The sequence below is a fragment of the Catharus ustulatus genome, chromosome 6 (genome assembly GCF_009819885.2).
Source record: "Catharus ustulatus isolate bCatUst1 chromosome 6, bCatUst1.pri.v2, whole genome shotgun sequence".
NCBI classification, from domain to species: Eukaryota; Metazoa; Chordata; class Aves; order Passeriformes; family Turdidae; genus Catharus; species Catharus ustulatus.
The window spans coordinates 62,810,103-62,823,737 of record NC_046226.1 but is presented as its reverse complement, the minus strand read 5'-3'; the positions used below and the strand labels follow the sequence as shown (position 1 = coordinate 62,823,737).

The window sequence follows — 13,635 nt, the reverse complement described above, 5'->3', positions numbered from 1 at the left end:
GAACCACATTGGGTGTAAATGTTACTACATTCCACTTTGGAGATTAATAGGCAGCCATGTCTGTCCAGGAGTTTTTATTTGTGCAAATAAAAGGTATGGTCTGTTCATCCATGGGGTGAACAGGGGCATGTGAGCACTGACAGCAGCAAGAGTCATTAGTGGGTTATGTGCTCACCTCATTCCTCAGGGCTAACACACAAAAGATGTCCACAAAGAAGGTACAATCCTCACTTCTTCTTTCTTTCCACTGTAACACCCAGCTCGAAAGAGTGGGAATTGCACAGGGGCCATTATTACTCTGCATTGGCCAGATGAAATTATTTCATTGACTTGATTGGCAGAATTTCTTTAAATAGTAACTAGTGCCAGTACAGCTGGTTTTTTTTTGGTACTACTATTAAAATATTATTTTCCTCCTCACTAGTACAGTATGGGGGTTGTTGGATGCATAGCTGGTTCTCTCTCTACAGCATGTGATGTGCTCAGACTATCATTTATAGATGCAGAGAGATGGGAGTGAAACACAGGATGGATGTATGACTACTTGGGAATTCACAAATCCTGAAATATTGATCCAAAAATCAATACAAATTTTAAGCTATTTTAAAATAACTTTCCTCACATTCTACACCATTTCTCAAATGGGAAAACATTGATTTCTCTGTCGCAGCCTGCACAAGGTCAGGGTGGCGTTTGAGGGGTAAGGGGTTGTTGGGCCAGGTGCATCCAGCAGTGGAGACATGGCCGCCATCACAAAAGCCATTTGAACATAATCTTAATCAGGAGGAAAGCAATCCTGAATTTTGATGCTCAAAGCCCCTGTATCTTTAGGGTTGGATATGACTCAGAGAATACTCAAGTGAAATCTACCCCTGGCTTTGGCAAGACATTTAGTGGGGCCTTGGTGGTTCAGGACTTGTGCCATTAGACTATAAATTCATAAACAACATAATATACATTTATTTTCTGGATAATGTTTATTTTTCATGTAGTTAATACACCTGAAACATAAATGCTTACAAGGGAGAATTTGAAACACCTCTTTGTATTTCATTAGTTGGCTGTTTAACCTGCTGTAATTTATTGCAAATTGTAGTTGTACTATGTGGCCTCATGGTGCCTTTACTTATTTGAACATAAACACCAAAGAAGTCAGCAGGAATGAAAAGTTTTAAAATCAGATGGGAGCCAAATGCTAGATTTTCAGCAAGCACTTTGTACCAAGGCATGAAACCTCTTATTTTAGACTTTTGTTACATTTCTGTTTGATGCTTTACCCTGCTACGTGCTCTGAGCAGAATAATTTTCCCTTACAGGCATGTTAGCTTCTTCCCCTTTAGTTTCTTAATTTGGGTTATATCCTGTAATATAAAAAATATACTGAGATATTGCACCTAGAGCACATTGAAGAGACCTAAAGAGCTCTTCTGTGAAGGGAATTAAGATCAAAAAGAATGTGGAATTTAAATATTCAGCATTTCTTCTTGGATATGAAACAGAAAAATTGTTTTGATGCAAAAGTTCTTGTGACAGAATACGTTACTTAGACTCTGAGACCATATTAGGATAAAATGGCTTTTTTTTGTATAGGAATTACACTCCTTCATATGGAAATTATGACAATTTATCTATTGCCTCTTACTACAAATGTTTAAAGGATCTGTTAAAAATATTCTTTTAAGATGTTGTATCAAGATAAAAGAAAGTAAATAAGAGCCAGTAAAATTTTCAGGTTTATTTCTGATTAGTTTCTTGATTTACACCCTGTTAACTGCCAGAAAATTGCACCAACTACCAGACTGGGGAAGTAAATCTGACAACACAGTTTATTTTGCAGTTTGGGTTTGCTGTGCTTTTGTCAAACCCTCACCCTCCCAGTAAAGGTACATTGTGTTAATTCCATGAACTGATGGGCTTAGAGACTCAGGAAAAAAGGTTTAGCCTGAGTGATAACACAAATGAAAGACAAGCAGATGAAATACACATTCTCATTGTCTGACAAACTGGTACTGGACCTCCATCTAAATTTAGCTGAGTGACTTTTGACTAACCATTAATCTTTACTAACACCCCACAAAAAGCATGGACTTGGAAGGCAGTGGATGCTTCCCCCATCAGGGCTTTTGATAAAGCCAGGCAGGACACGCTTACAGATGGCTGAGGGATTGCCAAACTAGTTTGTTGGGAAGGTAAACCTCTCAGCCTGTGCTCTTCCATCCTAGGCAAGACCCATGGCTATTTCTTTTCCATCCAAGCACTGCCCCCTAATGTGGGCCAGCCTGCTCCTGCCGGGACTCCAGCACTATCCATCACTTCTGCTTGCCTTTCAACTCTCCCACATCTCCTCACTGGCAGGGGCCCCATGGGGGTCCACAGGAGCCCTGCAGGGCTTCCCTGCAGGGAAGTTCTGCTGTTAATTAGAGCCCCAGGCAGATGCTACACAATGGCCTCTGGTGGTTAAGAAGGTGAGTCAGTACATTCCTTTGATCCTACCCTGTTGGTCTTGGACAGGCTGATGGATCCAAATAAAATAATTTGGAAAGGTCCGTCATCTTTGGCTTTTCTCCTGGCCTGAAGTGTATGCCCCACATTAGTTTGAATTTCTTCCCTGTTCCCTGGAAAATCCCTACAGAAAATGAATAGGAAATTCTGGCCATTTCAAATTAACTTTCTTGGTTTGTCTTTTTAAGGACTTACCCTTCTTCTCAGATGTTTTGGCTTCCTGAAAATTTGGGAGCCAGCAGAATTTTCTTAAGGGACTGCTGCAGAAATACTTTGATGGGAAAGTAGGTGATAAAAATAACTATTTTGTGCCAAAGACAGTGGACTGGGAATTAAAAGCTCTTCTTAAGTCAGAGACATTTGTGTCTCTAGAAGAGCTCAGGAAAAGAAGTGAGAAAAGCAGTGGGTATGCAGGGCTATGACCATGGTTAGACAGCTGACTGAGTCTAGGTAAAGGATTTGGGAAGAAGAAAACAACAGGTGGTAGGCAGAAAAAGCATGAGATCTGCCTGGGGAATAAGTGGTGGATAGAGTGACTGACTGCTGATGTAGGAGCAAATGCCACACAGAAAGAAAAAAGGGGAATCTATGATCAAACTTTTACCTCTTGCTACCACCAAGACCTTTGTGAAAGACTTATGCACAACAATTAAACCCCTCAAAAACCAAAACTAGGGGAAAATCCTAGAATTAACTACTTGTTACCTCAGAAGAGGATGAGAACAAAACATGTAACAGAGGTTTTTCATATCAGGAAAGGTGTTCAAAAACGATGATGAATGATGAGTGTGGTGCAAGGACTTAAAATATCTTAATAAATAAACCAAATTTGGGACACAAAAAGAGATTCATATGGAAAATACTGTAAGATTCACTCCTTCTGTTGATGACTCTATGACCAATAGATGCAGTAGGTTTTTTTCTCTCTAATGCAATAATTTTTCAGCAATATAATAAAGGGCATCACACTTCAGGTTACAGCAAGAGATTTGTACAGTAGCAAAAGACATTTGAGATGTTTCATCATCCACTGGAAAATCAAAAACATGGAATTTAGCCTAATTTAAAAACTGCTAAGTCATTTTGTTTTTCTGGTCAATAATATATTATCAGCTATCTGTTCACAAAATTCAAGCCAAATATTCTCTCAGATGGTTTTATAGACTTTTAGCAGGTGTGAGTAAACATGTATTTTACAGAGCAAACCAACACATTAGCAGCTCCAGTCTCGTGACCTCTGCTCATATCTCTTGCTTCATCCCATTCTCAGTAGAGTCTGTTTGGTTTCAAAAGGTATTTGCTGTCAGAAATCAGCTGCATTTTTTTTCCTTTTGTAGCCACCTGTTTATCTGAAATCCATTAAATCCATCGTCTTTTCTTTATATTGTTTGGGTTTGAATCTGAATATTTTATCAAATGTCATTGTCAGATATTGATGATAGCTTTAGACAGAAGTACTGGAAACCTCTTTGAATACAGTTAAATAATATAGAACTTACTTTGTGTTGAAAATACTGGGAAAAATTTAATTTTGAAATGTCAAATATTTTCCCACCTCTGTCTGCCTTGACAATGTGTGGCCTTTTCTGATTCCTGAGAGAAAATCTGAATGGGAGCTAAGTGACAGATACAGAGCTATTTGTGGGCCACCATACAACCTCCTTCTACTGCTGTTGTTTCAAGGGGTGACACACATAAAAGGATAAAGAAACCTGAATGCAGGATCAGGGCTGAAGTAAATATTTTGACATTTCCATAGCTGTACAGGTTTAGTGTCTCTAGTCTTTAGTAGAGTTAGTTATGTTAAGCTATGCTGTTATGTCTTGTCTTAGACTTGAGCAGTAACCATCTAAACAGCCTCCATCATTCTCTTTCCATTCTCAAATGTTTCTTAACATATCCTTCAGACAAAGAATTGTGAACTTTGTGGTTGTGTTTTGCTTTTTTAAAAATTCATAGTATATATCACCTTATTCAGTGGTCAGAGGGGAGTTTGATAACATCTCTGTATTGTTGATGAACAAATGGAGGCAAAAGAGGTGGAAAAATCTGCCACACAACACACAAGGTGCATAGGAAATTGGGCCTCGCTGGTCTTCCCCTTTGCCTTTAAAGAGCACACACACATAGAGAGAAAGTGGACCTCCAGACACTCCCTATGTGCTTCTACTCTCGCCAAACAGGTGAGAGAAAAGTTAATTCTGAAGCCTTCCCACTGCCAGGGTCCTTTTCACCTCAGCATGCCTCACCTTTTTTTTTTTTTAACTTCTTCAATTTGTATTTTACCATTTGTTATAATAATGGAGTCTAGTGAGAAGCTTGTGGCCCCATAAATTTTGGACATAATTTTAACTGTGTCAGCTTTAAAAAGTCAGTATCTGCCTCATCAAAGGGCAATCATGTCCAATGTGGGTGTCTCTGTCAATTGTGTTTTGAACTGCAGCAATAATCCAACCAAACCATGCAAAGAGCTTTTCTACGCCCACATTTCTTAATTATCATCATGAGACTGAGGTAGCTGAGACCAGATCTATAATGTTTTCTGGATGTCAAAATGCCCACACACCTTCTGTAATCCTTGTGCTACCAGCCCCCTTTCATATTTCTTTTAGCTGGTCCATCTAATTATCTACTACCATAATTTTTTACTGCATTATTCCCAAATCCCACAAAGGCTCTGTTTAAGAAAAAAGAAAAAACTGGTCTGATGAGATCTCCTTAACTGAACAATCTTATTAACATTTTAGTGGATGATAAACCCCTCTTCACCCCTTTCAGAAATGAACTATTTTTTTTAACAGTCAGGGAAGACCTAAGGCCTTAAAAGTTTCTGCATACATTGCATCTATAAACAATGCAATTTCTTGGGAGCTTTGGGGTCTACTGTCCGCTTGGAGAATAAATAACTTCATTATTTTCACATGCGCTATAGTCAATAAGGATCTGGAATGGGAAAGTAGCGAAAATGTTATGACTTAATGAACATGTTGCAAAATCATTCTTACCAAATGTCAAAATAAACTGGAGGCCAGAGTGTATGGTTTATGCTTGTTAAATTGGGAGTTTGTGTGCTATTTTGGGAAGAAAAAAAACCCAAAAAGACCACATCATGAAAAGGCAGGGGGAATAGAAAATACGCACTTGACCACTTATAGGCAAGACCTTGGTCCATTACAGTCCCATCACTGGTGCTCCCCACAAGAGACAATACAATAGCCTGTGTCTGTGGGAAAACCACTTACTGACAGCAGATTGGATCTGTCGCAATGCCCTGGCCCCAAGGCTCTCCACTAGCAAAGGAAGGGCACGGGCCAAGCCCTCACAGATCAGTTTACCCCACAGACCAGACATGGCTAATCCCTGCCTCTCTGGGAAGCACCAAGCTTGCACCAGGGTGTAAATGCGTCACATCCATTAGCAATTTCAAAAGACCCTTTCCATTGGGGGGACTATGAATTTGCACTCTGCCAAGAAATTCAAATGACGACAGGAATAACATGACTGGAACCAGATGTCCTTTTGCTGGAGACTCCTGTGAAATGTCTGATCATTTCCACAGGTATCCCGTTGATTCAACTTTTGGCATAGATGTACTGAGAAAAGCAAGTTTTCCCTATAATGCAGAGAGTTTTCTGTTTGTCCAAGCAATGAGTAGCTTGAAAGGTCTAAGTTTAGAAATATCTACACAGCTGAGGACCTGATCCTTTGAACACCAAAATGTGTCACACCTATTTTCCCTTTGAGATTGCTTCAGGAAAAGACCGATTAGGATTACATGATAAGTAAAATTATTCCCATACTTACATGGTTGGGAAAATAGGTCTCTCCAACTGCATATTCAAAAGGAGATCAAAGCAGTATTGTTCTTTTGCAGTTATATTTTGACTTATTTATGTTTTTCCCCATTATGTACTTGTTCCTGCAGCACAAAGAGGCCACAGGCATGTACTTCTTGTTTCACCTCTACATGTGGTAATGGGAGTGTAATGAAAGTGCCTCTATTTCTTGCTGCCTGCATGAAATGTGTGGATTCATATATGTGGCTTTCATTTATTCTGTTTCATGACACAAGGAGGGGGGAAAATCTTTTTCATACACCTACATCTATCACAAAGCAACTAAGAATAGAAGCAATATTGAGACAGATGGAAATGTTAATGGTGACAGCTCACAAGAAAGAATCACACATTTGAGAAATAATGAAATGGGTGGGCAGTTGTTATATGAACTCCATGTCAGTTGGTATGTTTTCCTGGCTATAATCTTGAAAAAGTGTGTCTCAGAGATATTTTCAGTTCATGGGAGAAGTCAGTGCCCTACCCTACACCTTGCTGGCACGTGGGTGTAGGAATTCACCAAAGGTGGTGAGCAGCTTGCAAGTGAACCTGTTTCTCATGTGGTCTGGGGGCTGCAGGATGTCCCCTGACATTTCCCTGCCAGGGCACTTTACTATTCCTAACAATGTAGTGGGAGAGATGCAGAAAGGAAGTGTAAAAATATTTGGAAAACCAAACATGAAAGAAACATGGGATATTCACACTTGTTTCAAAATCTTACTTCCAGGCATGCAATATTACCTTTTCTTTCACATTCCATCTGCCCACATTTTGTAGTCCTTATTATTGGCTGGACTTGCTGACCACAAATGAAAATGACCATTACAAAACCAGCCCTGCATTTTTCCATTCTTTCTTTCTAGTTCTTCATACCCCAAAAGCCATCAAATCCATTTAAAGGACCATTTTCACAAGCCTGTTTTTGCTAGTCCCAGTTTCTTAGCCCCAATCTAATGTTAGCTCAGAGGGGAGGGAGCCGTGAAAGTGTCTTTTAATACATATTTTACCTTGCACTACCTGTCTCATCCTGAAGGTCTAGAGAATCTACTGATTTTCAACAACTTTGATAGGTACTGTTTCTTGCAGATGTTGTTTACTGCACTTGACGTTACTATTTTTTGCCAGAGGAATGAACTAGTTCTGAAATCTTATGGATGCTCTCTTTGTTTGTGTATCTGATTAAAAAATTCTAGCAGCTACATCTTCAAGTGCTTAGTGGTGATTTACTACAATGATTCATGGTAAGACTTACAGCTCCGAGGAAAATCTGTCCCTCAGGATTTATCCACCTTTCCAGAATTTCTTATGGCAGGGCAACCATATGCCACTGTATTTAGGAAGCAACTTATGGTTACTGAATGGAAGCCAGTCTGCATTTTCTTAGTGCATTTCTAAGAGCTCAACTGCATTGATGCTCTAAAGGAAAAAAAAAAGGGACTTGCTGTATAAAGCCAAATGTATGCATCCAGCCACCTCAAATTAATGAAATGCTAGACATTAATCCACTGGCATACAAGACAGTGAATACTGGCCACTAAAAATAAATAGTGAGAAATATCATACCATTTGAAATAGGAGATTGTTGAGCAATCTTGAAAATCAAAAGGTTATCCAAAAGGTGAGCTGCTGAGAATGGCAAACTTGCATAGAGATAATGCCTGTGTCAAATATCATATTATAAAAACCATCTCATGCTGGACACAGACACCTGACAGACAACACTCATGGTACCAGGTAAAATAAAACTTGAAAATAAAGGCAAAAAAGACTGCCACATCAAAACTTTGGAGGATGAAGATATATTCCATGAAGATTGGCCATTTTACAGTATCATAACTGTAAGAAATGAAAGGTGGTGATGAACCACCACCAAAGCAGTGAGAGAAACTGTAGATACTAAAATCAATAAAGCTACTTGCAGATTAAGGTATGAGTCACCACAATGGGACCAAATATGGCTGATGTCATTTGTTAGCAGCCGTCCATCCCATGTATCTCTGCAGAGAATTATTAGAATTCAAGAGAAACATGGCAACAGAGGCAGAAAGGGAAATGTTGGAGTTTTTTAAGAGCTGGCAAGAAAGTAATGAGTGCAAACTTAAAATACAGGAAGATACACAAAATTATGCATGGAGTGGAAAATTCATATAACTAGAAGCTCCCTGACAACCTCCTGGATAACAGAAAAATTTATTTTGGGAAGTGGATAGATTTTTAGTAGGGCTAGTGAACCTCTAGTTCACGGATGTATTGAAATATTAGCTCTACCACATTACTTTTTCCTAAGTGAAAAAAGGTCAGAGGACGTTTCATTATGAGTTTAATGAAACCAATACTGCAAATCGTGTTTGAATGTCACCTAGCCTCCAGCTGCTGAGACCTGGCTCTTCTCGGGCTCCACCTCGCCTTAGAACTGTCTTATATGGCATCCTGACAGGTATCCTCAGCAAACGCAAGTTCTCCGAGCGGAAATGGAAAAATCCATGGAGGGATCCTGCCCGGCCGGCTTGGGGGATGGGGTGTAAAGGATGACGGCCGTCGGTAGCGCATCTCTCGGAGAGGAGAGCGGCTGCTTTCCTTTAATGATAAAAACCCCAAAGCCATCCACCCCAAAGAGACCCGACCGCAGCAGAGGCGATAGATGCCCGAGCCCCGCGCCGCCGCCCCTCTGGTGCTGTCCTGCACCACCTCCATTTTGGCACCGGCGTCCGGTCCGGCTCCGGTGCTGCCGGCGATGCCGTCCAGGGGCTGCTGACGAGGAGCCGCTCCCGGGCAGCGGGGCGGGAGAGGGGCGGAGAGAGAGGGGCGGCATCCCCGGCGCCCCCAGCCCCGCGCCCCCATTTCCGCAGGACGGTGCCTCCTGGGGGGGAGGCGGTCGCCGTAGCAACCACAGTGGAGATGGAGGGGGAGAGAACACGAGGGTAGCCCGGCCCGGTCCGGCCCAGCCCGGTGCCGTGCTCGGCGTCTCCGCCCTGCTGCGCGGTGGGGACGCCGCCCCCTCCCCCACCTGCCGGGGGGGTTCCCTGCTCGGCGGAGCTACGTGAGAGCCGGAGCGGGAGCCCGGGGGGAGGAGGGGACGGCGGGATCCGGGATCCGCCTTCCCTCCCTCCCGGCGGGGCCCCGGAACCGCAGCGGAGCCGGCCGCCGGCTCTGCCGCAGTCGCCCCAGCGCTGTGGCTGTGGTGGGGGGCTCGACCGGCCGCCCCTCAGATCCGCCGGGGAGGGGAGGAGGGGTGGCCACCCGCGGCCGGGATTCCCCGGGCGGAGGAGCGCTGTGTGGAACGGGGCGGCGGGGACAGCGTGGCTCCGTGTGGACTCTCCTTGGCAGGAAGGCGGGGAGCGGGGAAGGGGGGTGATGCTGAGCCTCCGTGGGGAGCCGGAGACCCCCGGAGCCTCTCTACCTGCGAGCGCTGCTGCTCCGCCAAACTGCTGACTTTCCAGAGCTTATTTTTAGCCCGGAGACTAAATATTATTAGCTACATTTCTACGTAGGAAGAATCGGAAGCGAGGGGAGGGGTGGGGGGAAGGCACTAGAGAGGGAGATGAGCAGAAAGCTTATCCGAATGATCTCCAGTTGGGGGGACTGCGTTTGGGTTTCAGGCTTGCCAAACACACATACACACACGCACACACACCATTAATTATAGCAAAGTAGATGCGGATATTGGATCATCAGCAATACATGCACGGCTCTCCCTTTAAGCCGTAGGTTGCGTATAGAGAGGGGTCAGCTAATCTCAGTGTAGGTAAATATCAGCTGCGTCCCTTTAGCTGTGAAAGATCAGTCCTGCACAGTGCCAGCTAGAGCTCAGCTGCATCTCTTTAGCTATGCAAAATCAACTTGCATCCTTAGCCAAGAAAAAAAATCCGTCGCATCTGCTTCTCTGGGTGAAGATAAGTTGCACCTCTGCCCAAAGCATGCACACACACGCATAGACGAGATTCCCAGGTTAAATCAGGCACAACTTAACTCGTAGTTAAATCTCATCCAGCTTTTCCTTCCTTCCTTCTCTAGCCCTCACACACATCAAGCAGCCAGCAAGGTAACAAAACTAGGCAAAGAACAGGCACCCATCCCCGCACCACAGAGAGGGAGAGGCAGGAGCCAGAGAGGCCGCCGGGGGTGTCCCCCCTCCGCTTACCTTGGTTACAGCTAACACCACGAACAGTGGCTAGATCGCGGAGATAAATACTGGCATTTCCCAAAGTTGACACCGTCAAACCAACCCCCGGAGCTTGCAAGACTCTTTTTTTTTTTTTTTTTTCTTTTATCCCTCCTCTCTTGTTCCTATTCCAGTCCGCACCGGTAGGAATTCAACTTAACCCAGCTCCAGCGGGGCGAGAGGGCGGCGGGCGGGGAGCGGGGGGGAGGGGAGTGGAAGGACCAGGGGGTTGGCGGGGGAGGGAACCCGGTACCCGGTGCCGACGGCTCCCCGAGTCCGCAGGGTCGCGGAGTGATGCGGGGCCGGCCCCCGCCGACGCTGTCCAGGGTGCTGCCGCCGCCGCCTCCCCGCTCCGCTCCGCTCCTCGCCCCGGCCCCCCTCGCCGTCACGTGCCGCTCCGCGTCCCCCCTCCTCTCCGGGGCAGCCCCGACCCTCGTTCCGCGGCGGAGCGCGGAGCTGCCCCCCCGCCTCCAGCCCCCCCGACGGGAGGCGTCAGGCGCATCCTGTGCCCGCCGAGGGAGAGAGGGCAGGAGCGAGCCGGCGAGGAGAGACGAGCAGCCCGGCAGCAGCCCGCGACAGCTCCAAGTTTGTCTCTCAGACGCGCTATTTCCATCGCAGCCCTAAATCAAAGAGCGTCGCAATTAAAGTTACACTGTCTAAAACACAATTCTCCCGGCCTCCGCGGGTTACGCTCTTTGGCGTATTAAGTACTAGAAAGCCGAGCCCGTGATATTAGATACTGTCGTTAAGCAACATCTCAAGCTTTTTGTTGTAGTTGTTCGGTTCTTCTCTCCAAGTATTAAAAATAAGCTTTTTTTTGTAAGTACTCACCATTGTTTCTTTGCTGTCCTGGAGACAGAAGTGGTTTAAAATCCAGTCTCTCCAACAGATGCTGGAAGGTAATGTGTCTTGTTTGAAGTCATCATGTGAGAACTTCTGCTTTGCTCAGTGGATCGCCCACCACTTGGTGTGACTTATGAATCTAATAACCCTTTGCAATATCCGCAAGCTTAAACTCTCCACCACCTTGGTGCCTACAGAAGACAGAAAGCAACTGGCAGGGAGTTTTAAAAACCTATAGATTTACGCAAACGCCTTAGCTCAGAGTCACGTTTCCCTCTGAGTTCTTACGTGATCTTAATGAATGAGAGGGGTTACCAACCAATACAGTATAAAACGTGATCGCAGCCGCCTCCCAGGAAACCGGAGCGGGACAGTAAGTTCCCGAGGAAAGTCCTGGCCGGCCGGGTGCACTCTGCAGTGTGCCCTCTCTCCCACCGCCCTCCTTCCACCTCCCGGCTCGCACCTGGGGCTGTGCAAGACGAGTCGGCTCCGGAGATTTACGTTCGGGACAGGTAAGCAAATATTTGGGGGATTGTTTGTTTGTTTGTTCTAATGTCACGTTCACTACGCTCTCACGGGAAGCGCTCCAGGGACTTGTTGCATACTAGGTCCTGCCACAAGAGGAGCATGGCACAGTTGCCAAGACGAGTTCCTTTCCGAAACCCCTACCTTTCCCGAGCTGCAACTCCCCGCGCACTTTTCCTCTCCCTCCTCCCTCCACCCTCGCCGGGAGGCGCATCCCGGGAGCTGAGCCCCTGCCGCCGACAAGGCAGAGAAGAGTGGATCGTATCTCTGGGATGTGCCTTTGCTTTTCCCTTTTCCCCCTTCTTTTCTCTTTCTCCCCTCCCCTCGGGGGCCCAGCAGCGCCCCGACTCCGCCCGTGATTTCTAACGCTAAACCAATTCCAGTCTGCTTGCACTGTGAGAACACTCGCACACCTGAGCGCAACTGCAGCCTCTTTCCCCGCCGAACCCCAGTACTACTCCTACCAAGCCTCACAAAGTCCTCGTCCCCATTTTGTCTTCGTATTTCGGGTTTATCCTCAGTGGCTGCTCCGCCTCCCCGGCTCAGAGAACCCCGAGGGGAGCGGGCGCAGGAAGGACTGTGGGAGGTGGTGGGGCGGGTTTCTTTGCCTTTGAAAACGAATTCGCAGTCAACTGAACCTGGACTTGCCAAAGTTCGTGGGTGCTGCCTCTCGTAAGAAAAAAAAGAGACCAAGACTGAGACGCTCCTTTGTCCATTCCCGTTCTCTCCTGACTGACTGTCGGAATTACATTTACGGGTCATTTCTCTCCAAAGTGCCCATTTCTCCCGCCCCCCGAGTCCCAGGTATCTCTGCCTGAGAGCCAAAGCAAGCAGCCTCTTCCATGACAACCATCTATGTTGATCCATGCAATAACCAGCAGATGCTGCCCTAAGACTGGTACAGCTGGTACTTTCCTGCCTTGGCTGTCCTGGGGACAAGGTGTTAGAAGAAAAGTCAAGTGATATCCAGCAAAGCTGCCTTGAGGAGACCCACTGAGTCCCTTCACCTGCATCACACACTGCCTACATGCCATGTACAGGCAGAGCCTGTCAGAAAGCCTGTTGCTGATGTAACATTGCACCTGACAGATCACCCTATCACTGATAGGGTGTCACCCAAGATACATCCTTAAGTACTGATATTCAGTCAGGAAGCCGAAGTTTTCTTCCAACAGCTGGAAGTATTCATAGTTAGTGCTAATACTGGTCAGGAATACCAGTGTTAAGTGGCATTTAAATGAAAAATAATAATAATTTAAAAAAGCCTAAGCTGTTCAACAAGTGGACTTGCAATGAGTTCTACTTTCTCCCATTCTTCTAAGTAATCTACTCCTGCCTCTTCCTCAGTGTTTTGTAGAGAGAACTTTACAAAGATGCAATATAATTTAAAACATATTTCTACTTATTCTATACTTATTTTATAGCTCAAGAAACATAATCTTTCACTGAGAAAGTAATTCCCTCTGTAGCACTTGCAAGAAAGCACTTTGCAGCACTGTTCCTCCCCTACTTCTCATTTCATTAACTTCTAGGTATCTTCATTTTCTGGTGAAGGTCTCACTTGTTAGATAAGCCCAGGAGAAACCTTTGGTGGGTCATAGTTTATATTGACTTAATAATGTTAACTTTTGCAAAAAAAAAAAAAAAATCCTTCCACTAAACTTCTCAGGAGATTCACAGCAGGAAGAAGCATGGTGTCATTTCAGCCCTGTCCAGATGCATTTTCTACAGGAAACCAATGGGCTTTGCCAGCAGTAATAAGGCAGG

The 13,635-nt window shown here is 45.1% G+C and overlaps 1 protein-coding gene across 2 annotated transcripts in view; it reads right to left on the bottom strand.

Annotated features, from left to right (window-relative positions):
• Window positions 1-12,075, bottom strand: part of BDNF (brain derived neurotrophic factor) — a 39,533-nt gene extending 27,458 nt beyond the window's left edge. The window contains exon 1 of one of the 2 annotated variants that reach the window (XM_033062841.2): window positions 11,332-12,075. In XM_033062841.2, coding sequence (XP_032918732.1) covers window positions 11,332-11,334 — 3 coding nt within the window. In that variant the 5' untranslated portion in view covers window positions 11,335-12,075. Of the gene's footprint in view, window positions 1-10,479; window positions 10,696-11,331 lie in introns of those variants that run through there. The other variant, XM_033062839.2, reaches the window with a different exon arrangement.
• Window positions 12,076-13,635: the final 1,560 nt, after the last annotated feature.